The following is a 26,860-nucleotide window of genomic DNA, read 5'->3' as shown; positions in this document are numbered from 1 at the left end:
GCACTGGTGGCTCTGCTTTCTGTCCCTGAGGCTGCAGGTGACCAACCTTCCAGGCCCTTCTTCATGATGGTGGCTTCCGGCACCACGTGCCCGGACACTGCATTCTCCAGCTCCTCCACGCCCTCCAGGCTGTATTTTTTATCCTTGGTTTTATGCAGAAAAAGCCTCTTAAACGTGGATCTGCAGGAGAAAGTACGTGGCTTCTTTTAAGTCTGAAATGAACATGGACGTGAGGCCCCATCTCCCTGTGATTAGACAGATAGCAAATTCTCCATCATTGCCTGACTCAAAAAAGGATCTGGCCAGGCGCAGTGGCTCAAGCCTGTAGGCAGGTGGATCACCTAAGGTCAGGAGTTCGAGACCAGCCTGGCCAACATGGTGAAACCCCATCTCTATTAAAAATACAAAAAATTAGCTGGGTGTGGTCGTGGGCTCCTGTAGTTCCAGCTACTTGGGAGGCTGAGGCAGGAGAATTGCTTGAACCAGAAGGTGGAGGTTGCAGTGAGCTGAGATCATGCCATTCCACTCTACTCTGGGTGACAGAGTGAGACTCTATCAAAAAAAAATATATATCTGGCTGGGTGTAGTGGCTCATGCCTGTAATCTCACCACTTTGGCAGGCTGAGGTGGGAGGATCAGCTGAGCCCAGGAGATTGAGACCAGGCTGGCCAATGTGGTGAAACCCCTTCTCTACCAAAAATACAAAAAAAAAAATTAGCCGGGCGTGGTGGTGCACACCTATAGTCCCAGCTACTTGGGAGGCTGAGGCAGGAGAATCGCTTGAGCCTGAAAGGTGGAGGTTGCAGTGAGCCGGGATCGCGCCACTGCACTCCAGCCTGGGTGACGGAGTGAGACTCTGTCTCGAAAAAAAAAAAAAAAAAAGGATCATCTTATTAAGAGCAACAGCCCTTTCTCTGGCAGGGGAGTTGCGTGAAGAAAACAGGACACCAAACGGAAGTCAGAGGGGGTGTCACAGTTGTGTGTCACTCTGTCACACAGGCTGGGGTGCAGTGGTGTGATCATAGCTCACTACAGCCTCAAACTCTTGGCCTCATGGGCACAATCTTCCCACTTCAGCCTCCTGAGTTGTTGGGACTACAGGTATGAGCCATGTGCCTAGCTTGTTATCTTTTTAATTAAAAAAAGTTATTTTAGAGACGGAGTCTCACTCTCTTGCCCAGGCCGGAGTGCAATGGTGTGATCACAGCTCACTGCAGCCTGGGAACTCTTGGCCTCAAAGGATCCTCCTGTTTTAGCCTCCTGAGTAGCTGGGACTACAGGCACGCACCACCCTGGCTGGCTAATATTTGCAAATTTTTGTGTAGAGACAAGGTTTTGCCACGCTGCCCAGGCTGGTCTTGAACTCCTGGATTCAAGTGATCATCCTACTTTGGCCTCCCAAAGTGTTGGGATTACAGGCGTGAGCCACTGCATCCATCCAGCCACATCCTTGCAAGAGACAGAAGAGAGAAGACACAGACATGGAGGGGAAGGCCAAGTGCCGACAGAGACAGAGATTAGAGTGATGCCGCCACAAGCCATGGAATACCTGGAACCTCCAGAAGCCAGAAGAGGCAGGAAACATCCTGCCCTAGAGGTGTTTTTTTTTTTTGAGATGGAGTCTCCCTCCATCACCCAGGCTGGAGTGTAGTGGCACGATATCGGCTCACTGCTACCTCCAGCTCCCGAGTTCAAGCGATTCTCCCGCAGCCTCCTGAGTGGCTGGGATTATAGGTATTGTGCCATCATGCACAGCTAATTTTTTTTTTTTTTTTTTGAGATGGAATCTCGTTCTGTCACCCAGGCTGGAGAGCAGTGGTGCAATCGCAACTCAGTGCAAATACCTCCGCCTCCTGGGTTCAAGCAATTCTCCTGCCTCAGTCTCCAGAGTAGCTGTGACTGCAGGCATGCACCACTGTGACTGGCTAATTTTTGTATTTTTAGTTGTGATGGGGATTCACCATACAGGCCAGGCTGGTCCCAAACTGCTAACCTTGTGATCCACGTGCCTTGGCCTCTGAAAGTGCTAGGATTCTAGGCGTGAGCCACCACACGTAGTTTCGCCATGTTGGTAAGGCTGGTCTCAAACTCCTGACCTCACATGATCCATCCACCTTGGCCTCCCAAAGTGCTGGGATTACAGAAGTGAACCACCATGCCCAGCATCCTCATGCAGTTTCTCCTGAGCAAATGCCTTCCTGAGCATGCTTTGTCAATGTGACCGGTATAGGAGGCCACACTGCTGCGAGGCTCTGGCAGGGACCTTGGGCATCCTCTGATGGCCTGAGTCTTCCCCAAGCCCCATACTTACTTAGAGTCAGCCTGGGAGCCTGGGGACAGCCCTGCATCTGGGCCGGAGGATGCGTCGCCTGACTTCTTCTTCTGGACAGCTGGCTTCTTTGAGTTTCGTTCTCCGTCCGTGCTTTCCGATGCAGGCTGCAAGATGGTGGGGGAGGGACTGCTAAGGAAAGGCTGGCAGGCCTGTGCTAGATGGGGAACCCCCCGCAGCATGTGCACTCCATCCCACCAATGTCGCTTCCTCTTTTTTTTTTTTTGAGACCGAGTCTCACTCTGTCCCTCAGGCTAGAGTGCAGTGGCTTGGTCTCGGCTCACCGCAACCTCCACCATCCTGCCTCCAGGTTCAAGCGATTCTCCTGCCTCAGCCTCCTGAGTAGCTGGGATTACAGGTGTGTGCTACCATGCCTGGCTAACTTTTGTATTTTTATTTTTTTTTTTGAGACAGAGTTGCGCTCGTTACCCAGGCTGGAGTGCAATGTCGTGATCTCGGCTCACCGCAACCTCCGCCTCCTGGGTTCAGGCAATTCTCCTCCTGCCTCAGCCTCCTGAGTAGTTGGGACTATAGGCATGCGCCACCATGCCCAGCTAATTTTTTGTATTTTGTTTTTAGTTGAGATGGGGTTTCACCATGTTGACCAGGATAGTCTCGATCTCTTACCTTGTGATCCACCCGCCTCGGCCTCCCAAAGTGCTGGGATTACAGGTGTGAGCCACCGTGCCTGGCCTAACTTTTGTATTTTTAGTAGAGACGGGGTTTTGCCACGTTGCTGTTACCTGAGCCTTGGCCGGGGACGGGAGGAGCTTGGAGACGTCGCTCGTGGAGAAGGAGATGCGCCTCTCCCTGCGGGATCAGAAATGTGGCTTTTACTGACCAAGTGAGTCGGCATCGTTCTCATCTTAATGGTTCTTGGGGTCTCACTTGGGCAGTTCTGTCCCCCACCCCAGGGGCACTTGGCAACATCTAGAGAGTTTTGGTTGTCACCACTGAGGCGGGGGGAAGGAGTGGGTGGGTACTTCTGGCATCTGGTGAGTGGAGGCCAGAGATGCTTCTCAATACCCTAGAGAACGGTCTCCACCCCAGAGACTGACCCAGCCCCAGATGTTGACACTGTGGAGGGCAGGAAACCTTGACTTAGCACAAGAGACCCTGTCTATCCATCTGTCCGTCTGTCCGTCCATCCATCCCTCTATTCATTGTCTCTATCTCCCACCCATCCATCTTCATCTGTCTTCCATCCATCTCTTCATCATTCATCTCTACCCATCTTTTTTTTTTTTTTTTTTTGAGACAGAGTTTCACTCTTGTCGCTGAGGCTGGAGTGCAATGGCCTGATCTCAGCTCACTGCAACCTCTGCCCCCAGGTTCAAGGGATTCTCCTGCCCCAGCATCCCAAGTAGCTGGGACTACAGGCGAGAGCCACCATGCCTGGCTAACTTTTTGTATTTTTAGTAGAGATGGGGTTTCACCGTGTTAGCCAGGATGGCCTCCATCTCCTGACCTCGTGATCCGCCCACCTCGGCCTCCCAAAGTGCTGAGATTACAGGCGTGAGCCACCACGCCTGGCCGAGCCCCTGCTCCTTTAACCCCAAGGAGTGTAGTTAGTCCTGTCCATCAATTAGAATTCAAGGCCCAAGACTGCTGGGGAGTGGGGAAGCCGGGCTTGACCTGAGGAGCCACCTCCTCAAGGCCCGGGCCTTTCTGTATGAGCACAGCTCCTTCAGGGGCCTCTCAAGGCTCCGGGTCCCAGCCTGGGCCCTGGCTGGGTGCCTTGTCTTCACTTGGTCTTTTGCATGCCCTGCCCGTCCTCCTCCCTTGGGGCTCCCGCATACCCACTGGGCATGATGACTAATTTGTTTGCGGGATGTGTGGCACTGCCCCTGGCCTGGACCCTGGTGCTCAGACAAAGAAGCTGTAGGGCTTACTCTGTGGGCGTGAGGGCGGCCCCCACGACCCGGTGTTTGTCGCTGAGGTCCAGGGACTGGCTGAGCATGGTGCTGGGGCTGGTGGTGGCCGCCAGCTTCTTGCCCCGCCATAGCTCCACGGCGTTGGCCAGCCGCTCGGCGTCCAGGTACCGCTGGATCTGTGTGGAGCCTCCGGGGCTGTCGGGCTTTTCCTGAGCCTGTGGGCTGCCGCACGGTTTGCTCCTGTCCTCAGGGGTCTCAGGGGCACTGCTGGGGGCCGGTGGGCTGACCCTGCCATCCAAGGCCAGGCTGGTTGGCCGCTCCACCTGGCCAGGCCTGGGGCTCCCACCCGGTGGCGCCTTCTCGGTTTCTGTGGAGACCCTGCCGACTGCCATGGCCCGGGGCTGTTCCGTGGGCTGCTTCTGAGATGTGTCCTCAGCCTCCATCTCTACGACTAGAAGGGTTTCATCTTCTCTCCTCTCCTTTTCGTCTTCTGGGAGGCTCAACCCTTGGTCCGGGGTGACCCTTCTGGAAGGTTCTCTGAGGGCACTTTCCTCCTTGCAAGACTGGACGTGTTTGTTCTGGAACTTGACATGCTCCAGCCCTCTTTGCCGACGTGACTCACGCTTCTCCCGGCTGCTGGGGACTTTCTCGTGACTTTCAGCCACCACGGTTTTCTGGGGTGGGAGGGTCTTCACCGGGCTTGGGGCCTCCTTCTCGGGTGGGGAGTGCTCTGGGGGGGACCCGTCGCCTGGCCGCACCTCAGGCTCCGATGCCAGGTGCCCGCCATCCTCCGCCGGCTCTGGCCCCTGCTCAGCTCCCTGCCTGCCGGCTGCCTGGTCGGGCCCATCTTCAGTGCCTGCTCTTGCGGCTTCCCGGGCTTCTCTCTCCTCCTCTGCCTTCTGCTTCTCCAAGATCATCTGGCTGAAGCTGGAGTGAGGAAAAAGCAGAGCTAGTTCAGAAACAAACACTCCCTCCACCTCCCTCCAAGTTCCAGTGGGAGCCCCAGCCTGCGGGCTGTAGATGGGGCTGCGCCTGTGCCTAGTGGCCCTGAGAGATGCTTCTGGAAAGCAGGACTCTCCTCGACCAGGAAAGGAGGCTGAGGTTGGTGCCCCCTCCATGTCACAAACACCCCTGCCCTGTGTCTTCCTGGCTGCCTTGTTAGGGGAGAGGACCCTTGTTGGGGCCGTGGTGGGTGGGTTCTGTTAAGAAGCCCCCAACTCCTTTGGGGTCCTCTGTGGGCTTTCCCTTGGGTCTTTATCTAGGAGGCTTTTTGTTTTGTTTTGAGATTAAGTCTCACTCTTCTCCCCCAAGCTGGAGTGCAATTGTGCAATCTCTGTTCACTGCAACCTCTGCCTCCTGGGTTCAAGCGATTCTCCTGCCTTAGCCTCCTAAGTAGCTGGGATTACAGGCACCCGCCACCACACCTGGCTAATTTTTATATTTGTAGTAGAGATGGGGTTTCACCATGTTGGCCAGGCTGGTCTCGAACTCCTGACCTCAGGTGATCCTCCTGCCTCGGCGTCCCAAAATGCTGGGATTAAAGGCGTGAGCGACTGTGCCCAGTCTGTTTTTTAAATTTTATTTATTTTTTGAGACATAATCTTGCTCTGTCACCCAGGCTGGAGGGCGGTGGCATGATCTTGGCTTGCTGCAACCTCCGCCTCTCAGGTTCAAGTGATTCTTGTGCCTCAGCATCCTTAGTAACTGAGATTACAGACATGTACCACCATGCCCAGTGAATTTTTGTATTTTTAGTACAGATGGGGTTTTGCCATGTTGGCCAGGCTGGTCTCGAACTCCTGGTCCATGTGATCTGCCTGCTTTGGCCCCCCAAGTGCTGGCCTTACAGGTGTGAGCCACTATGCCCAGCTTGTTTCGTTTTTAGAGACAGGTCTGGCTCTGTCACCCAGACTGGAGTACAGTGGCGTGACCGTAGCTCACTGCAGCCTCAATATCCCAAGCCCAGCTAATCCTCCCGCCTCAGCTTCCTGAATAGCTTGGACTACAGATGTGTACCACCACACCTGGCTAAGTCTTTAATTTTGGGTTAGGATGGCATCTTGCTGTATTGGTCAGGCTGTTCTCAAACACTTGGGCTCAAGCGATCCTCCCACCTAGGCTTCCCAAAGTGCTGGGATTACAGGCGTGAGTCATTGTGCCCGGACTTGGAGGCTTTTGCATGTGTGGGTAGGGCCTGCTTCGGGAGCTGGGACCTTACTTGTGGCAGAGCTGTGTCTGTGTGGGCAGGGGAGAGGTGCACAGGGTGCCTGGGTCAGAGGGGCTGGCCTTGGAGCTGTGGGTGCTGGCGCAGGAGCTGCTGACGTCCCCCTTGGGGGTTCTCTGAACCTGTGAGTGTTGAGCTAGTCCAGGCAGCCCCTCCAACCCTGAGTCCAGGTGTTCCCTGACTGACCCAGGTACAGGGGAGTCCCCGGACAGAGAATGGGAGCAGCCAATGGCAAACCAGGGCTTTGTCCCTGAGTGCTGCCTGCCAGCCTCTCTGCAGCCCATGTGTGTCTGGGAATCTGGTTTCCCACCGACCCCTCCCTGTGTCCAAAATGACATCCCCTTAGTGCCACAGGCCAGATGATATATATATATCATGGGCAGCAATTTGGTGAGTTACCCTCTTGGCTTCTGGAATATTCCGGGGAGTGTGGGCTGGCTCCGCTCACCTCTTGCGCTGCAGATGCCCCCGGCAGAGGCTCTGCAGGCGGATGATGCTCTGTCTCCGGCGCCGGTACAGCTTCCGCTGCCGGTAGCCCCTCCACGCGGCCTGGAGGTACACAGCGGCCTGTGTCCTCTCTAGCGCCCTCCGGACCCGGTAGGACCGCCAGCAGGCCTGGATGGTGATGGCGGCCCGCTTCATCTGCAGGAAGTGCCGGCGCTCCAGCACCATCCGGAACCAGCTCTGCAGCAGCAGGATTTTCCGCACCACCTCCCGGTGCAGCGTCTCCTGCAGGGCCTGCCTCTCTGTCTCCTTCAGGAAGACCTGGTGGGCATGGAGTCAGGTGGCATCAGCCGAGCTGCCCCCGACACCACCTCGGCGCCCGGGAGGTCTGCATAGTCCACCCCAGAGTGAGACCCAGGCTGGTGTGCTGACTGGCCAGGGCTTGCTTTATTTATCTATTTATGAGACGGAGACTTGCTCTGTTGCCCAGGCTATAGTGCAATAGCGCCATCTCGGCTCACTGTAACCTCCACCTCCCAGGTTCAAGTGATTCTCCTGCCTCAGCCTCCTGAGTAGCTGGGATTACAGGCGTGCACCACCACACCCAGCTAATTTTGTATTTTTAGTAGAGACGGAGTTTCTCCATGTTGGTTGGGCTGGTTTTTGAATTCCTGACCTCAGGTGATCTACCCACTTCAGCCTCCTAAAGTGCTGGGATTACAGGTGTGAGCCACTACACCCAGCCTATTTATTTTTTTGAGATAGAGTCTCGCTTCGTCACCCACGCTGCAGTGCAGTGGTGAGATCTTGGCTCATTGCAACCTCCGCTTCCTGGGTTCAAGTGATTCGCCTTCCTCAACCTCCCAAGTAGCTGGGACTACAGGTGCCCATCACCAGGCCTGGCTAATTTTTGTATTTTTAGTAGAGATGGGGTTTCACTATGTTGGCCGGGCTGGTCTTGAACTCCCAGTCTTAAGTAATCTGCCCGCCTTGGCCTCCCAAAAGTGCTGGCATGAGCCACCACACCTGGCCATGGTTTTTTTTTTTTTTTGAGAGTCTCACTCTGTTGCCAGGCTGGAGTGCAGTGGTGCGATCTCGGCTCCCTGCAACCTCTGCCTCCCAGGCTCAAGCAATTCTCCTGCCTCACCCTCCCAAGTGGCTGGCACTATAGGTGTGTGCCCACAGTGAAATCCTGTCTCTACCAAAAATACAAAAATTAGTCAGGTGTGGTGGTGGGCACCTGTAATTCCAGCTACTTGGAGGCTGAGGCAGGAAAATGGCTTGAACCCGGGAGGCGGAGGTTGCAGTGAGCTGAGATCGCGCCACCAGCTGTGCAAAAGGGTGAGACTCTGTCTTGAAAACAAAAAAATAAAAAAAAGAAGAAGAAATGAGATCTTATTCGGTCACCCAGACTGAAGTGCAGTGGTGCAATTACAGTGCACTACAGTCTCAAACTCCTGCCTCAGCCTGAGAAGTAGTTGGGACTACAGATGTATGCCACCGCACTTGGCTAATTTTTTTTTTCTTCTTGAGACGGAGTCTCGCTGTGTCACCCAGGCTGGACTGCAGTCTCTGCTCACTGCAACCTCCGCCTCCCAGGTTCAAGCCATTCTTCTTCCTCAGCCTCCTGAGTAATTGAGATTACAGGTGCCCACCACCATGCCCAGCTAATTTTTGTATTTTCGGTAGAGATGGTATTTCACCATCTTGGCCAGGATGGTCTCGATCTCTTGACCTCATGATCCTCCTGCCTCAGCCTCCCAAAGTGCTGGGATTACAGGCATGAGCCACTGTGCCCAGCCCTACTAATTTTTAAATTTGTGTAGAGACAGGGTCCCGGTGTGTTTCCCAGGCTGGTCTCAAACTCCTGGTCTGCAGGGATCCTCCCACCATAGCCTTCCAAGTAGCTAAGGGACTCTGGGTGCATGCTTCCTTGCTTGGCTGGAAGGGAATTCTTTACACCAGCGAGGACTTCCAGGGAAAATGACCTTGGCACTTGTTAAACAAGGGTGGTCGAGTAATGCCCCCATAGCAAGAGGCAACCAGCACATGCCCAGATATGGGAGACAATCTCTAAAAGGGAAGACAAGTGCAGGCCACCTCCTGCCAGATACTGGGAAGGGGACGGATCAGCTCCTAAACCCTGCCAGTCAGCACAATCGTTCCTTTCCTACCTGTGAGGCAGCAGTAACAGGTTACGTGGAGGGAGTCGCTGAGCCCCGGTGAAGAACAGCAGGTGGGGCTCAGCCACGGCAGCCCCTATCCCTTAGGTGCAGTGCTCTGCTGGGTCCTGAGAAACGCATTTCCCAGAGGCTGGGCATGGTGGCTCACACCTATAATCCCAGCACTTTGGGAGGCCGAGGCGGGCGGATCACGAGGTCAGGAGTTCGAGACCAGCCTGACCAATATGGTGACACCTCATCTCTGCTAAAAATACAAACATTAGCCAGGCATGGTGGTGTGCACCTCTAATCCCAGCTACTTGGGAGGCTGAGGCAGGAGAATCCAACTTGAACCCAGGAGGCGGAGGTTGCAGTGAGCTGAGATCGCACCACTGCACTCTAGCCTGGGTGACAGAGCAAGACTCTGTTTAAAAAAAAAAAGAAAAAAAAGAAATGTATTTCCTAGACAGAGCCCTGTATGTTTCAGAGAGTGGCTCAGGGCACCTGGGGACATGGGGAGACATGGTGTGCAGAGGAAGGTGGGGTGCGAGTTTGTGGTGCCCTGAGGGGAGGGGTGCTGACCTTGGTCCTGCCGATCTGATAGTTCCTCTTGTCTATATCCATCTTCTCCAGGAGGGTGGCGATGACCTCCCTGCAGGGCTGGGTGTCCTTGGGCAGGAGTACCTGGAACTGCTCAGTGAACTCCTAGGTGGTTGGGTGGAGAAAGGAGAAGCTGGGTGAATGTTGCAGCCAGCACTGAGGGAATCTGGTGATTCCCTGGTTAAGGGGAAATTGGGTTTGACGGGAATGGTAATGACAAATCTAGAATTTCAGGCTTTCAGAAATAGTCTGGGCTGGGCATGGTGGCTCACACCTGTAATCCCAGCACTTTGGGAGGCCAAGGTGGGTGTATCACCTGAGGTCAGGAGCTCGAGACCAGCCTGACTGACATGGTGTAACCCCTTCTGTACTTAGCTAGGCGTGGTGGCACACACCTGTAGTCCCAGCTATTCGGGAGGCAGGAGAATCTCTTGAACCTGGGAGGCAGACATGGCAGTAAGTCAACATCGTACCATTGCAATCCAGCCCAGGTGACAGAGCAAGACTCTGTCTCAAGAACAAAAAAAAAGTAATAGTAGTCTGAATATATATATATTAGTCTGAATATATATATATATATGTATATATATTTGAGAGAGGGTCTTTGTAATCCAGGCTGGAGTGCAGTGGTGTGATCTCAGCTCACTGCAGCCTCGAACTCCTGGGCTCAAGTGATCCTCCTACCTCAGTCTCCCTGGAAGCTGGGACTATATGCATATGCCACCACACCCGGCTAATTAAAAAAATTTTTTTTTGTAGGGACAGGGTTTTGCTATGTTGTCCAGGCTGGTCTCAAACTCCTGAGCTCAGGCAATGTGCCCACCTTGGTCTCCCTGGAGCGGAACTGCTGGGTCATGTGACAATTCTATAATTAACTTGTTGAGAAACCATAAGGGGATTTTTTTTTTTTTTTTTTTTAAAGATGGAGTCTTGCTCTGTTGCCCAGGCCGGAGTGCAGTGGCACCATTTCGGCTCACTGCAACCTCTGCCTTCCGGGCTTGAGCAATTCTCCTGCCTCAGCCTCCTGAATAGTTGGGATTACAGTTGCAAGTTACCACGCCCTACTAATTTTTGTATTTTTAATAAAGACAGGGTTTCACCATGTTGACCAGACTAGTCTTGAACTCTTGGCCTCAGGTGATCCACCCACCTTGGCTACCCAAAGTGCTGAGATTATAGGCATGAACCACCGTGCCCAGCCAATAGTCTGTAATCTTAAGAAATACCACTGTAGACAAAAGGTGCTGGATCTTTTAGATGGTACAGGTGGCTGGGAACTGGGACTACCCTTGCGATAGGGCTTACAGTCTAGGACTTGTGAGGGAGTTGGATTATAGCTGGAGGAACATGTCTTTTATTTCTGAGACAGAGTCTCACTTTTGCCCAGGCTAGAGTGCATGATATAAACATGGCTCACTGCACCTTCAACCTCCCAGGCTCAAGGAATCCTCCTGCCTCAGTCCCCGAAGTGGCTGGAAGTACATTGCATGCCAGCATGCCTGGCTTTTGTACTTTTGTGTGGAAACGGGGTTTCACCATGTTGCCTGGACTGGTTTTGAGCTCCTGAGCTTAAGCGATCTGCCTGTCTTGCCCTCCCAGAGTGTTAATTACAGGCGTGAGCCACTGCACCAGACCTTTATTTTTTGTTTTTTTAAATCTGAGACACGGTCTTGCTCTGCCACCCAGGCTAGAGTGCAGTGGCTCAGTCATAGCTCACTGTAGCCTCAAACTCCTTGGGTTCAAGTGATCCTCCCACCTCAGCCTCCTGAGTCGCTGGGACCACAGGTGCACACCACCTTGCCTGGCTAATTTTTTTTGAGATGGAGTTTCCTTCTTGTTGGCCAGGCTGGAGTGCAATGGCATGATCTTGGCTAACTGCAACCTCCATCTCCCGGGTTTAAGCCACTCTCCGGCCTCAGCCTCCCAAGTAGCTGAGATTACAGGCGTGCACCACCACGCCTGGCTAATTTTTTTTTTTTTTTTTAATTTTTAGTAGAGACAGGGTTACACTATGTCAGTCAGGCTGGTCTTGAACTCCTGATCTCATGTGATCCACCTGCTTTGGCCTCCCAAAGTGCTGGGATTATAGGTGTGTGCCACTGGGCCCAGCTAACTTTTAAATTTTGTGCAGAGTTGCCCAGGCTGGTCTCAAACTCCTAGGCTCAAGTGATCCACCTGCCTTGGCCTCCCAATGTGTTGGGATTACAGGCGTGTGCCACTGCATCCACCCAGAACGTTTCCTTTTAGTAAATTATTATTTCAAGTATTTAAGGGCCAAGCATTGGTAAAACATACCAGCATTTCCGTATTTTTATAGTTTTGCCTTTCTTACTGGCATAGGATTAGAAAGACACTATTTCTTTCTAACTATTTCTTGCAATTCTCACATTTGATAAAAGAGATTTCAAAGCAACAAAGATACAGTGGTAAAAGGATCAATGTAACAATAAGAGATCTTAATACCCAGATACATAAGACCCATAACGAGATTTAGACTCAACGAGACAGAAAATTAATAAGGATATCCAGGACTTCAACTCAGATCCGGAACAAGTAAACTCAATAAATATTTATAGAGTTCTCCATCTTAAATACACAAAATATTGATCGGCCATTATTAATACCCATTTTTAGAATGAAGCAATATTCCTGTTCTCTCTCCCTCTTTTTCTTCCTCTTTCTTCCTCTCCTTCTCTCCTTTCTTTACTTTTCAACATCCCAGTTCCTCACCTCTACTCCATACATTCCTCTGAACACCTGATTCCATGTGAAAAAAAAAAAGAAAAGCAATGACTATTTTCTCCATTCTATTTATTTTCTGAACGATGAAAGCAAGTGTGGTCTATATAAGAAAGGTGGCGACTTAGGGGACTGAACTGAAGCAAGAGACATCCACACCAGTAAGCTAGTTTTTGGTCTGTTGACCTTATGGCTAAGATTGCTCCAAGTGCTGACAATGACTCTGGGCATTTGTGCACGGAGGCTCCCTCAGGCATAAGCTGTTCCAAGAGAGGAGCAAGCTACCACCCCACTGCTACAAGTTAATTCTAAGTTTTCTATTGATTTTCCCCCAGAGGGCCAATCAAAGCAAAATGAACAAGAGTTAATGATCTAGCCCTGAAAAAGGAGGGGTGAGACAAAATTATATAGTGCAATTTTAAGTGTCCTCTCCTCCTTCACAACATGCTTCCTCCCCCACCCCACCCCCTAAAAAAACAGAGACAGAGAAATAAGCAATATTTTAACAGAGGTTGGTGCTAAAAGGCAGGATTATAGATTTGCTTTTCTATATTTTACAACTATTCTATAAAAAGAGGTATAATTTCTACAATTAGGAAAAAATGGCTGGTCTAAAAGAATAGAGAGAGCAAAGCTGGCCGTGAGAATTCACTGCCCAATACCCTAGCAGTTAGGGTTGCTGAACAGCGATCTATGGCTCTACCACTGAGCCACCTCTCGAGATATAATTTAGTAAGATTTATGCCTGGAGTAAAGACTGATCCACAGAGTAAGGAAACTATAATTTTACATATCTTATATTTACAATTATGCTGACAACAAAAGCTATCCTGAATATGGCTCTTTCTCTCGTAAAAAAAAAAAAAACAGAGAATGATCTAGTCAAATGCCAACGGTGCTGTGGTGGAAAAACCCTGGCATAAAATAATCTGCTGGATTTTTATTTTTTAACTAATTAAATTTTTTTGTTTTTAAAAGACAGGGTCTCACCATGTTGGCCAGGCTGGTCTTGAACTCCTGACCTCAGGTGATCTGCCTGCCTCGGCCTCCTAAAGTGCTGAGATTACAGGCGTGAGCCCCCACGCCCAGCCTAATTAATTTTTTTTGAGATAGAGTTTCGCTCTTGTTGGCCAGGCTGGAGTGCAATGGCATGATCTTGGCTTACTACAACTTCTGTCTCCCGGGTTCAAGCGATTCTCCTGCCTCAGCCTCCCAAGCAGCTGGGATTACAGGCATGCACCACCATGCCTGGCTAATTTTGTGGGTATGTATTTTTAGTAAAGGCAGGGTTTCACCATATTGGAGTTCCAGCCTGGTCTTGAACTCCTGACCTCAGGTGATCCAGCCACCTCAGCCTCCCACAGTGCTGGGATTACAGGCATGAGCCACCATACCCAGCCAGCCTGCTGGGTTTACACTCCAGAGAGGAGCTCTCTTTGGCAGAGGGTGATCGCCTTGGCCATGAGACAGATGTGTCCAGGTATGTGTGCGTGTGGCCTACCTTGAAGGTGTACTTGGCACTGTACCCTGACCTCCGGATGCGCACGGTCTCCAGCATGCCCGTGTAGCGCAGCTGCTGCAGGACCAGCTCGTCGTCAAAGCACAGCTCTTTCTGAAACGGGAACGCGAGAGATCAGGCAGGTGCCCTTGGCCTGGGAACTGAGAGATGAGGGCAGATTCCCACGCAATTCCTGCCCCTTGGGATCCTGAACACAGATGAGGTCAGGGGGCACACATGGGTGCTGGCTAACCGACCTGGGAATGTCCTACGGCACAGCAGTCAGGAGCCCCTTATCTGGACAAGGGGTCCTTCCTTGTTCCAGATACTCTTTCTGGAATGACGCCAAGATGGGAGGATCACTTGAGGCCAGGAGTTCGAGACCAGCCTGGGCAACAGAGTGAGACTGCATTTCTAGCCATTTAAATTTATTAAATAAAAAAAAAAAGCTGGGCATGGTGGCACATGCCTGTAGTCCCAGCTACTCGGGAGGCTGAGGTAGGGGAATTGCTTGAACCCAGGAGGCAGAGGTTGTGATGAGCCAAGATCAAGCCATTGTACTCCAGCCTGGGTAACAAGAGCGAAACTCTATATCAAAAAAAGGAAAAAGAACAAGAACCCAAATGCAAATGTGTTTTGGGCTTGTTCTCTATGAGGCACCAGGGTAAGTGCTGGGGATTTGGTGGAGAGGAGAGCTTGGTCTGGGGCAGGAGCCACACACATGTGATGGGGTGGACAAAACCCAGCATCCCAGGGGAGGGTCCTAGGAGAGGGGAGATGCTGCGCTGAGTCCTGAGGAGGGAACAGGGAGGGGAGCAGCTGGGTGGAGGCCCAAAGGAGGAGGAAGCCAAGGGGCTGATGGGGACACAGGGAGATGCTTCCTGCCGGAGGAGAGAAGAGGCTGGAAATTCGGCTGCCGCAGTGGGCTTTAAGCCAGGAGCTCAGGGGTCTGGATTTCACCCTGGTGGGCAGTGAGGGGTAAGGCATGGTGTCTTCATAAAGACAAACGGTGCTGGGCGAGGTGGCTCACACCTGTAATCCCAGCACTTTGGGAAGCTGAGGTGGGTGGATCACTTGAGGTCAGGAGTTCAAGACCAGCCTGGCTAACATGGTGAAACCCCGTGTCTACTAAAAATACAAAAATTAGCTGGGCATGGTGGGCACTTGTAGTCCCAGCTACTTAGGAGGCTGAGGCGGGAGCATGGCTTGAACCTGGGAGCTCAAGGCTGCAGTAAGCTGAGATCACAACACTGAATTCCAGCCTGGGTGACAAAGGGAGACTCTGTCTCAAAAAAAAAAAAGACAAAATGGGAGAGAATGGGGAGGGTGGTGATGGGGGTGGACGTGGAGGCCAGGGATGCTAGCTGACAACCTCCAGTGCACAGAACAGAATGGCTCTGCTCACAGAGAAGAATCCACTGGCACAGTCCTAGACCGAAGGTGCACGATGAGGCATCTCCGCAGGGTATAGTTGGTGGGAGGTTTCTGCCTGGCTGTGTGCTCACATTGGTCTGGGAGCCCACATCCCTGCTGAGTCCCTGGTAAAGTCCCTGAGCTGTCCTCCCAGGGACAGAGTGGACCTCTGGGGTAAAGGAAGCCTGGGGCCAGTGCTGAGCCTGGGCCGGGGCCCCCACTGGTGCTCCCACAGGGCTCTGAGGGTCTCTCTAGAAACTAGCAATGTGAGCAGCGGGCTCTGCGTGCCTCTGAGACTCAGCTGCTGTGTAACCTCAGCCCCTGCCTTCCAGAACACTCCCTGCACCGGCTACTCTGGGATGTATCTGAAGAGCACCCCCGACCTGTAGCTCCCTGATCAAACCTTCTCTGGTCCCCTCCATGTTCCAGATGACATCCCTGCTTTTTTTTTTTTTTTTTGAGATGGAGTCTCACTCTGTGGCCCAGGCTGGAGTGCGGTGGCGCGATCTCGGCTCACCGCAACTTCCACCTCCCAGGTTCAAGCAATTCTCCTGCCTCAGCCTCCCGAGTAGCTGGGATTACAGGCGGGCACCACCATGCCCAGCTAATTTTTGTATTTTTAGTAGAGATGGCATTTCACCATCTTGGCCAGGATGGTCTCGATCTCTTGACCTCATGATCCACCCGCCTTGGCCTCCCAAACTGCTGGGATTATAGGTGTGAGCCACCGCGCCCAGCACCGTTTGTCTTTATGACGACACTATGCCTTCCCGAATGGCCACCTGAGCCACCCTCACTGCCTCCCGCTAACCCCTCATCCCTTGCTGCCTCTGGATGGGCTGCGGCACCAACCCTCGTGCTGCGTGGAGGCTGGGGCTGGATGCAGGGACACTGACACCCCTAAGGGTCCAGCATGGGCCTTCTCCTCCGGAACACTGGAGAGCCACTCACCTTTTCAGCATTGGAACGGATGCAGCGGATGAAGAAGGGCTCTGCCTTCCCTAGCGCCTCCAGGAGCTTATTAAGGGATGTCTGTTGAGTGAAACAGAGAGCGTTTGGGTTGAGTCAGGGACCCCGGCAGCCTCTGTTCCATGGGAGGAGGCCTGGGACACTCTAGCATCAGTGTGGGGTGGATGGCGTCTGCACAGATGTGGGTCCCCAGTGGCGGGACATGAGAGGTTCCTGCTGGATGTTCTGACCCAAGGCTGTGTGATCCCTGGAAGCCCTCGGGGGAGCTATGCGGTCCCTATGGTCCCAGGGCTGCCAGCGGTTGTTTTTGTCGCAGGTGGAAGGCTTGGGCTGGGCAGGATCAGACAAACACTTTCTGGATATTTGAAACATGTCTCAGCCTCTGAAGGGACAATGGATGTGGTGTTTTTTGTTTTATTTTGTTTTGTTTTGAGACAGGGACTTGCTCCATCACCAGGCTGGAGTGCAGTGGTGCGATCTCCGCTCACTGCAACCTCTGCCTCCCAGGTTCAAGCAAGTCTCCTGCCTCAGCCAGCCAAGCATGGTGAAACTCGAGTAGTTGGGATTACAGGCACACACCACCATGCCCGGCTAATTTTTTGTGTTTTTAGTAGAGATGGGGTTTCACCATGTTGGCCAGGCTGGTCTCGAACTCCTGACCTCAGATGGTCTCGAACTCCTGACCTCAGATGATCCACCTGTCTCGGCCTCCCAAAGTGCTGGGATTACAGGCGTGGGCCACCTCACCTGGCCAGATGTAGTGGTTTTTGTCCTCGGCCTGCTGTTTCCAAAAAGGATTTGAAGGAGCTCCCATATTAGGTGGTTACCAAAAAAGCCGTGGGAACAGAACAATCAGATTGAGGAAAGAGGAAAAGAACAAAAAAGCTAGAAAAGAGGGCTGGCAGCTGGTGGATGCCCTAAGTAAAAACAAATGAACAAATAAAATGTGTCACTGAGCCTCCTGGCAGCCAGGGAAAAAAGGGAAATATGACCTAAGGACACAGCTCAGTGGTCACATTAACTCATGATTCTTTTAACTCAGGCATTCTTAACCAACCAGGGACAATTTTGCTCCTCAGGGACAAATGGTGGCCTAGTTGGCTGTCAAAACCAGGGAGACTAAAAACCCTAGAGTGGGCTGGGCATGGTAGCTCATGCCTGCAATCCCAGCACTTTGGGAGGCCAAGGTGGGCAGATCACTTGAGTCGAGGATGGCCAACATGGCAAAACTCCATCTCACTAAAAATGTAAAAAATTATCCAGGCGTCGTGGTGCACACCCATGCTTGGCTGGCTGAGGCAGGAGAATTGCTTAAACCTGGGAGGCAGAGGTTGCAGTGAGCTGAGATCAGGCCACTGCACTCCAGCCTGGTGATGGAGCAAGTCCCTGTCTCAAAAACAAAACAGGATAAGCGCGGTGGCTCAGGCCTGTAATCCCAGCACTTTGGGAGGCTGAGGTGGGCGAATCACGAGGTCAGGAGATCAAGACCATCCAGGCCAACATGGTGAAACCCCATCTCTACTAAAAATACAAAAAAAATTAGCTGGGCATGGCAACGCATGCCTGTAGTTCCAGCTACTTGGGAGGCTAAGGCAGGAGAATTGCTTGAACCCAGGAGGCGGAGATTGCAGTGAGCCGAGATCGCGCCATTGCAGTCCAGCCTGGGCGACAGCGCGAGACTCCATCCTAAACACACACACACACACACACACACACACACACACACAGTCCAGCCTGGGCGACAGTGCGAGACTCCATCCTAAACACACACACACACACACACACACACACACACACACGAAACGCCCTGCAGTGCGTGGAAGAGAAAGATTGGGCCCCGGCTGCCTGCGGTGCCTCAGTGCGAGGCCTTGGAGTAACTGATGAGCTGCCTGTGCAGGGTGTCGGGGGCAGCCAGACAAGCGTGCGGCCGAGCTGACTGCTGCCTCCCACCCCTCCTGCTCTGCCTACCTGGAACTGGGCGCTGATGCTTGGGGGCTTCTTCTTCTTGTGCAGATGCAATAAGGACTTGGTGGTGCGGTCGTGCAGGGTCATGCTGATGATGAGTTTCAGGGACTTGGAGTCCAACAGGTTCTAGGACAGACACATGGGGTCCGGCCTGCCCTCCCACAGCCCACACGGGCATGGGGAGGTGTCACAAGCGTCCCCGGAGCAAGTGCCTGGGCGGCAGGTCTTAGGTTTGGTCTCAGGACCGCGCTGCTGGTGCCGGCCCGGTGGAATGAGCTGGGGTTGCACCTTGCACACAGCGCTGGTTCCGGGAGGGCTGATGACAGCCTCTCTCATAGCCTGCGTGGCTGCCCCATTTCCTCTGCCTCTGGGTTAGGAGAGGAAGCCAGGGCTACTGAACCTGGCCGTCCCTCTCCTCTGCACAGCTCGTGTGGTTTACGTTGCTTGAGCCAAGAAGGGCCAGGTCCTCTCTGTCTTCGGCATGAGATCACTGGACAGGCCTCCCCGCCCCCGCGTCAGCCAGTTCTACCGTTGACAAGAGGAACTAGCCCCGTCCCATCTGCTAACTAGACGGCGAGGCTATTCTTCCTCATTTTGCAAATTTCCTAAATGACTGCACTTGCATGTGGAAACCAGACGGAGCCCCTGGGAGGTGCTCTGTCCCATCTGGAAGCCGCCCCATAGCCAGGGACTGAAGATGTCCCACTACCTGGGGGCAGGAGCCCCATGGTGCTATAAACCGCTAGAGCTCCCTGTGGGACCAGACTGAGGTCAGACTTCAGCTGTGCTCACACCCCTGGCGTCCTCCCTCACCCCTTTCTCTCTGCCTTCCTCTGCAAACCCCCCGCCATATCCCCATCTCAGACTCTGCTTCTGGGAAACCCGGAAAAAGACAGCTCCAAATCATCTCAACACGAGAACATTATTTTTTTCCTTGGAGGGAGGGGGAGACAGTGGGAAGGAGGAGGAAATACAAGAAGCTGCAGAAGGGACAGCTCTCAAGACGGGCAGAGAAGCAGGACATCTTGGAATGTGTCGCGCGGGGTGTGTTCTTTTTTTTACCTTTGGAATGATCTGCTTTTGTTTGATACCTTTACTTTTCCTGTCAAAATATTAAAAATGGTTTTGTGAACAAAAGGAACACAGTGTCGGGATCTGGGTTAGTTCAGCAAGCCACGCCTTGCGGGTTAGACTAAGAGACAGAGAGAGCGGGGAAAGAGTGAGAAGGCGTTAAGTGCAACAGGGCCGCCGCCGCCTCTCCACGCCGCATACCTGGGCGTGCCTCCACCACTGTCTGTGGACACCAATTTCCCTCGGAAAGCGGCAGCCTGACTCTGCTGGTGGCTGCCCCAAGGCTAACAAGAACACTTGATCTGGGGGCCATTTGGATGTCTGAGAAGTAGGAGGGACTGGCTCGGAATCTACAGGGTGGGGTGTGCATCGAACAGGACTCGCTATGGATGAACTGACATCCCCCCCCAAATAATGGCAGGATACCCTGAGTGGGGTACCGAGGGAGGCTGAGCAGTCCTGGTGGAGACCGGGTGACCAGGCTGTCTTTGCCATGTGCTGGCAGATGCCAAGCAGGCACACGGAGGCCCTTCTGGAACTCTCCGCTGGCAGGGCACGGCACGGCAGGGACTTGCCCTGCAAAAGAACCAAAGTGGGGCCTGGGTGTGAGCTCCTTTCAGGCTCATGCTGGTGGGACAGAAGAAAACCAAAGCCGGCCAGACACCATGGCTCACGCCTGTAATCCCAGCACTTTGGGAGGCTGAGGTGGGTGGATCACCTGAGGTCAGGAGTTCAAGACCAGTCTGGCCAATGTGGTGAAACCCCATCTCTACTAAAAATACAAAAATTAGCTGGGCATGGTGGCGGGTGCCTATAATCCCAGCTACTTGGGAGGCTGAGGCAGGAGAATCGCCCGAACTCAGTAAGCGGATGTTGCAGTGAGCCGAGATCGTGCCACTGTGCTCCAGGCTGGTCAACAGAGCAAGACCGTCTCAAAAAAGACCCAAAACCCAAAGCTGCTCTTTTGGCTGAGGTAAAGGACAGCCCCTGTGTTCACAGACACCTTATGGAATCTTAGAGACCAAGGGGAAAATAAATAAGTAAATTTTTATTCCAAAGGCCTGGTGCCTTTTGAAGACCAGCTAAGGAGGTCGTATCTTGCAGGTCTATGAGACGCTTAGGCCTTCAAGGTTGCATTCAGTTTCCCCTGAATCCCTGTGGGGTAAAATAAGGCATAACAAGAACAAAAGTTTGAGGCTGCAGTGGGTGGATCATCTGAGGTCAGGAGTTCGAGACCAGCCTGGCCAACATAGTGAAACCCCATCTCTACTAAAAATGCAAAACAATTAGCCAGGTATAGTGGAGTATGCCTGTAATCCCAGCTACCTGGGAGGCTGAGGCAGGAGAATCGCTCAAACCCAGGAGGTGGAGGTTGCAGTGAGTCAAGATTGAGCCACTGCACTCCAGCCTGCGTGACAGAGTGAGAGTCCACCTCAAAGCAATAAAAAATAAAAAAGAACAAAAGTTTGAAACAGGCTCCTGCTGGGTGTGGTGGCTCACGCCTGTAATCTCAGTGCTTTGGGAGGCCAAGGCAGGAGGATCACATGAGCCTAGGAGTTTGAGACCAGCCTGGCAGCCTGGGCTATGACATAGCAAGACTCCACCTCTACAGACAATAAAATTAGACAAGTGTGGTGGTGCTCGCCTGTAGCTCCAGGTACTCTGGAGGTTGAGGCAGGAGGATTGCTTGAGCCCAAGAGGTCAAAGCTGCAGTAAGCGGTGATAGCATCACTGCCACACTCTAGCCTGGGCAACAGAATGAGACCCCCATCTCTTAAACAAGAAAATAAATAAATAAACTGGCTCCCATGCAGCTGCAAGCTTTGCACTCAGCCAGCCCATGTCCCATGGCTACTAAAAGGCGGGATGTGGTGACCACAAGTGGATGTCCTGTCAGCTGAGGCTGCTGCCTGCCTGGTGCTGGTCAGCATAATGGAAGCACGAGTCACGACCCCACCTGGAGGCCAAAAGCAGAGGACGCTTGGGTTCCATGGTGCGCTAACAGTCGGGATCCCAACCCGGTTCATGCACCTTCAGGGCTCTCCCAACTGGCTCACGTGGCCATCTGCAGTGCGCAGGGCCGTGCCCTCAAGAAATGGCATTCCCTGCTTCAGACGGCCTCTCTGTAAGCTCACAGTGGCAAAGGCGGGGGCAAGCTTTGCTCTCAAGTCAGACAGGCACGCGGAGGAGATGGAGGGTGGCGTGTTTGCAGGTGGCAAATCAGATGTCTCTAGGAAGGGGTGCTCTTGGGAGGCTGTGCCATGTGCTGGGAAGCGCCGGTGCCTGGGCTACAGTGCAGACAGTGGCCAGAGGTGTTACTGATTGGCATTTAGTGATGGCCGGGGGTGAGCCATGAGACAGCACTGTGGTTTTAGTGGCTGATGCAACTTAGGCAGCCTGCAGGTCCCGCCGGGGTTGCGGGAGTAGGGGGAGGCGGTTGTTGCACTTGTAAGCAGGGCCTTGGGAAGGGGGGACTCACAGGATGAAGGCGCGGGGTTTCTGGAGCCGACTGAGGGACTGGAGAAGCCTACGGGGGTCCTCGCCCTGCCAGGGCAATCCTTTGATGCTCTTGATCATTTGGTTATGCAAATCGCTGAGGGGACGGGTTGAGGGGTGCAGTGACAGAAAGAAGATGGAGTTAGAGCTGCAGGCCTGCCACCTCGGGGTTCCCAGAGCCATTGGGACCGTGCCCAGGCCACTGGAGCCAAAACATGCAGCTGGGGAAAGACACTGTGCTCAATGCTGCCCCTCTCTCCTTTGCCAAAAAGGGGGACTGGGTCAGCCTCCCCAGTCCCTGGAGCAGGGTGGGGCTTTGAAGCAAACTGGACCTGGCAACACGGATCATTGATCTTTTTTAATAGGTCATTTCTGGCCAGGCGTGGTGGCTCACGCCTGTAATCCCAGCACTGTGTGAGGCTGAGGCAGGTGGATCATCTGAGGTCAGGAGTTCGAGACCAGCCTGGCCAACATGGCAAAACCCCGTCTCTACAGGAGGAGCAAATTAGTCTCTCTCCAGGATTTTGTGGCCAGATGTCAATCTCCTTGTTGGCTTTACTAAGGCCTTTGGAGGAACTAATTTGAATACATGAGCCACAGGTTGAACACAGTGGTTCTCAACTGGGGTGGTACCATCCCCATCGGGGGACATTTGCCAACGTCTGCAGACATTCATGGCTGTCATGACTTGGGGGCGGCAGTACTCTCCTGGCATCTGGTGGGTGGAGGCCAGGGAGGCTGCTCAACACGCTACAGTGCACAGGTCAGGTGCCCACCCCAGAGAAGGACCTGGCACAGTGCTGAGGTTGAGAAACCCTTGTTTTCTCTTTTTTTTGTTTTTTGCTCTGTGGCCCAGGCTGGAGTATAGTGATGCGATCTTGGCTCACTGCAACCCCTGCCTCCCAGGTTCAAGTGATTCTCCTGTCTCAGGCTTCTGAGTAGCTCGGATTACAGGTGCCCACCACCATGCCTGGCTAATTTTTGTATTTTTAGTAGAGAACAGGGTTTTGCCACATCGGCTAGGCTGGTCTTGAACTCCTGACCTCAAGTGATCCGCCCAAGTCAGCCTCCTGCAAAATGCTAGGATTGCAGGGGGGAGCCACCGCACCTGGCCAAGGAAGCCCTAGTTTGAGGGGCTTCCCAAACTTTGAGTCAGCCCCAAAGCACTCCACCTTACTCCCTTTGTTTGTTTAATGACCGTGGGCTTAGGCTTGAGCACGCACGCTGGAGGTGACACCACGTGTGAATGGGAATGTCTTAGAGATGGAAACTGGATGCTTTCAAACTGAGTTTTAGTGAGGAATGTCTAAATGACACGTTTTTGAGAGAACTTCTAGAAATGAGGATCTGGTTTTTCCTGTTTTTTTTTTTTTTTTTAATTCCTTATTCCAGACATTTTACTTATTTTTTCTTGTGGGGGTGGGATCTTGCTATGTTGCCCAGGCTGGTTTCAAACTCCTGGCCTCAAGCTATCCTCCCGCCTCGGCCTTCCTAAGCACTGGGATTACAGGCATGTGCCACCATGCCCTGCCGACAGTGGTTCAAAGCACATGTTTTAGCTCTGGGCAGGTGGCCTGGAGGGACCCAACCCCAGCCCCTGTGCTCCATGCACCATGCCAAGTGCCCACATGGCCCCACTTACCTGCTCTCCCCAGCCCTCCAGGGAGGCAGAGCAAAGGCAACAGAGGGGTCACCCATCACCTCTACACTCGAGTGGCCTCCACACCCAGGGTGGTCAGTGCAGCGGCCATGGCTTGGAACGCAGCCCTTGACTTTGGCCCATCCCCAGCCCTCCGACCCGGCTAAATCTGCAAATGTGACGGGAGCGTCCCCCGAGGGCCCTGGCATTCCCTGAATAGCAGGTCCTCTCTGTCTGTGCCCTGGACGCAGCACTGAGCGCCTGGGGAAGATGGCTCCTCTCGGTGCCTCGCTGGCCTTGGGATCAAAGCCTTTCTGCACTTACTTCTTGCTTTCATAGAAAGCAATGATGTCCTCAAAAGCGTTAATATCGAACTCCTCAGAGCCGTCAAATGAGAAATCTAGCATTGAGCAGCTGAAAGGGAGAATCTGTATAAACTTAACATGCTCCTGGGGCGGGACCTGCAGCCCTGTGGCCAGGCCCTGGGGAGATGGATGGTTTCTGCTACTACAGGTTGGAAGTCACTTGTCTTTAGGGTAAGAGAGGCAAGTAAAACAAACAAAAAAAAAGAGGACTGGGTGTGGAGGCTCATGCCTGTAATTCCATCACTTTGGGAGGCCGAGGCGGGAGGATGGCTTGAGGCCAGGAGTTCAAGACTAGCCTGGGCAACATAATCAGACCCTGTCTTTATAAAAGAAAAAATCAGCCAGGCATGGTGGCGTGTGCCTGTGGTCCGAGCTACTTGGAGGCTGAGGTGGGAGGACTGCTTGAGCCCAGAGGTCGAGGCTGCCGTGAGCTGTGGTTATATCACGGCACTCTAGCCTGGTCTCAAGCAAAACCAAACCAAACCAAACCAAAATGCAACCGACACAACCAAACAGAAGGAAGCTTTCTAGCTGTTGGGAACTTGGGGGATAAAAAAAGAGAGGAGTGCATTCTCCTTTCTTATGTCCCACTGTGGGTGAAAAAGGCAATTCTAAAAACTTTTATTTTTTTTGAGACAGCGTCTCGCTCTGTTGGCTAGGCTGGAGTGCAGTGGTGTGATCTGATCTCGGCTTATTGAAACCTCTGCCTCCCGGGTTCAAGTGATTCTCTTGCCTCAGCCTCTCCAGCAGCTGAGATTACGGGCACCCGCCACCCCGCCTGGCTAATTTTTGTAGTTTTAGTAGATGAGGTTTTGCCATGTTGGTCAGCCTAGTCTTGACCTCATAGGATCTGCCTGCCTTGGCCTCCCAAAGTGCTGGGATTACAGGTGTGCACCATCACGTCCGGCTAGCCTGCTCACTCTTCTGCCCTGGTGCTGGCACATGCTTGGGTGTGTGCGGGACCTGTGGTCATTGCTAGAGTCCACAGAAGACCCTGTGTCATCTCATGTGCAACACTGGAGGGTATGTGTTTCTGTCTGTGAATGAAGTAGCTTGGCGGAACTATTTTCAGGGCGTCCTGGGCAGGATGGGGGAGGAGCTCTCCAATCAAGCCTGTCTCTGTGCCACCAGTGATGCTTAGGCCCCACCTCCCAGGGCCCACCCTAGGCCATAAAATGCATCATTTGTAAATTGAGCCCCCTCCCATCTCCCTGAAGTGCATCATGCACCGAGGCCTGGTATTCTGTGTCCAGAAAAGCAGAACCATCCAGGGCCGCTTGGTCCTGGGTCTTTCTGGTTCAAATGGCCACTCAATGACTGACTCAGATATTCAGAGCAACCTTCACCTGGGTTTAGAATGTAGAAACCCCTGAGTTGTTTGAAGCAATGCTGCTGCCTAACCATTTCCGTTTGGACAAATCAGGGACTTGCTCACCGGTAAAGTTTTTCCGAAGGGGTGCTGGCTCCTCTTGGCAGCTCTTCCAGGTGACTTCGGGCACCAGGGCTGCTTATACCTGCTGGGGACACAGAGCAGATGGTGGTGGGGATGGCCTCCTGCAGAGGCTGCAACCATTTTAACCCATTTTATTTATTTATTTGAGACGAGTCTCGCTCCGCCACTCAGGCTGGAGAGCAGTGACGTGGTCTCGGCTCACTGGGACCTCCACCTCCCAAGTTCAAGTGATTCTCCTGCCTCAGCCTCCTGAGTAGCTTGGACTACAGGCCACTGTGCCCGGCTAAGTTTTGTATTTTTAGTAGAGACAGGGTTTCACCATGTTGGCCAGGCTGGTCTTGAACTCCTGACCTCAGGGGATCTGCCCACCTTGGCCTCCCAAAGTGCTGGGATTACAGGTGTGAACCACCGAGAATTTCCTGCCCCCCCCCCTTTTTTTTTTAAATTTTTACCGACAGGGTCTTGCTGTGTTGCCTAGGCCGGAGTGCAGTGGTGTGATCATAGCTTACATAACCTCCAACTCCTGGGCTCCAGCGATCCTCCTGCCTGAGCCTCCCAAGTAGCTGAGGCTACAGGCACATGCTGACCCACATGACTAAATTTCAACTTTTCCGGAGAGATAGGGTGGCCTCAGCTGGTCTCAAACACCTGTCCTGAAGAGAGCTGCGCTGGCCTCCTAAAGTGCTGGGACTACCAACCAGTGTGCGCCACTGCACCCGGACACTTTGACCCATCTTATTATTTATTTATTTTTTTCTTTAATAATCATTTCAGTCTAGCTCTTAGGATATTTATTTAGTTTTTGAGACAGAGTCATGCTCTGTCACTCAGGCTGGAGTGCACTGGCCCAATCTCGGCTCACTGCAACCTCTGCCTCTTGGGTTCAAGTGATTCTCCTGCCTCAGCCTCCCGGTGGCATCTGGGACCACAGCCACGCACTACCACACCTTGCTAATATTTGTATTATTAGTAGAGATGGGGTTTCACCATGTTGGGTCGGCCTGGTCTTGAACTTCTGACCTCAAGCGATTGCCTGCCTCATCCTCCCAAAGTGCTGGGGTTTCAGGTGTGAGCCACAATGCCCGGCTGACCCATCGTAAAAAGCAGCTCATTACTCAAGTTTGGGCAGTTGGGAAACTGTGAAGTTTTGGATCCCCCAAACAGAGCACTATTTTCTATTTCTAATGAAAGCTTTATTCTACTTCCTTTTCATCAACCCCCTTCCGGAGACAGAAGCCACAGCTGGTAACTTAAACTGAAGCTGAGGACAGAAGGTCGGACCCTTAGACCCGGGTGAACCACTGGACTGTGCAGGCCTCAGGTTGCCTCTAGGTAAAGTGAGGACATAGCTTTCTGTCATCCATCTATCAGCAACTCGACAGGGCTGGCCAAAGTCTCAAGTGGATCAGGTATACCCCCCGCCTCAAACCATCTCTGTCTAGCACAGGGAAACAGAAATGTCCCCTTGAGGCTGGGTTCCTGGTAGAGAATGTTCAGATAAAAGAAGCTGGGGCTGGGCACAGTGGCTTAAGGTGGGCGGGATCACTTGACGTCAGGAGTTCGAGACCAGCCTGGCCAACATGGTGAAATCCCATCTCTACTAAAATACAAATATTAAC

At 52.8% G+C, this 26,860-nt stretch overlaps 1 protein-coding gene across 10 annotated transcripts in view; it reads right to left on the bottom strand.

Moving 5' to 3' along the window:
- The window catches only part of MYO9B (myosin IXB), a 132,309-nt gene that overhangs the window by 14,050 nt on the left and 91,399 nt on the right, over positions 1 to 26,860 (bottom strand). For 6 of the 10 annotated variants that reach the window (XM_054249681.2, XM_078361749.1, XM_078361751.1 and 3 more), the window contains exons 14-26: positions 25,224 to 25,305; positions 23,748 to 23,837; positions 21,768 to 21,881; positions 19,280 to 19,319; positions 18,221 to 18,343; positions 16,235 to 16,315; positions 13,874 to 13,984; positions 9,616 to 9,738; positions 6,876 to 7,192; positions 4,222 to 5,130; positions 3,073 to 3,139; positions 2,312 to 2,436; positions 47 to 180 (exon numbers count right to left, since the gene is read on the bottom strand). In XM_054249681.2, the coding sequence (XP_054105656.2) occupies positions 47 to 180; positions 2,312 to 2,436; positions 3,073 to 3,139; positions 4,222 to 5,130; positions 6,876 to 7,192; positions 9,616 to 9,738; positions 13,874 to 13,984; positions 16,235 to 16,315; positions 18,221 to 18,343; positions 19,280 to 19,319; positions 21,768 to 21,881; positions 23,748 to 23,837; positions 25,224 to 25,305 (2,316 nt within the window). The remainder of the gene's footprint in view (positions 1 to 46; positions 181 to 2,311; positions 2,437 to 3,072; positions 3,140 to 4,221; positions 5,131 to 6,875; positions 7,193 to 9,615; positions 9,739 to 13,873; positions 13,985 to 16,234; positions 16,316 to 18,220; positions 18,344 to 19,279; positions 19,320 to 21,767; positions 21,882 to 23,747; positions 23,838 to 25,223; positions 25,306 to 26,860) is intronic. The other 4 variants (XM_078361755.1, XM_054249680.2, XM_078361756.1 and 1 more) reach the window with 2 other exon arrangements.

This window comes from Callithrix jacchus, chromosome 22 (assembly GCF_049354715.1).
Source record: "Callithrix jacchus isolate 240 chromosome 22, calJac240_pri, whole genome shotgun sequence".
Lineage (NCBI taxonomy): Eukaryota > Metazoa > Chordata > Mammalia > Primates > Cebidae > Callithrix > Callithrix jacchus.
This window is presented reverse-complemented; position numbering and strand designations above follow the sequence as displayed.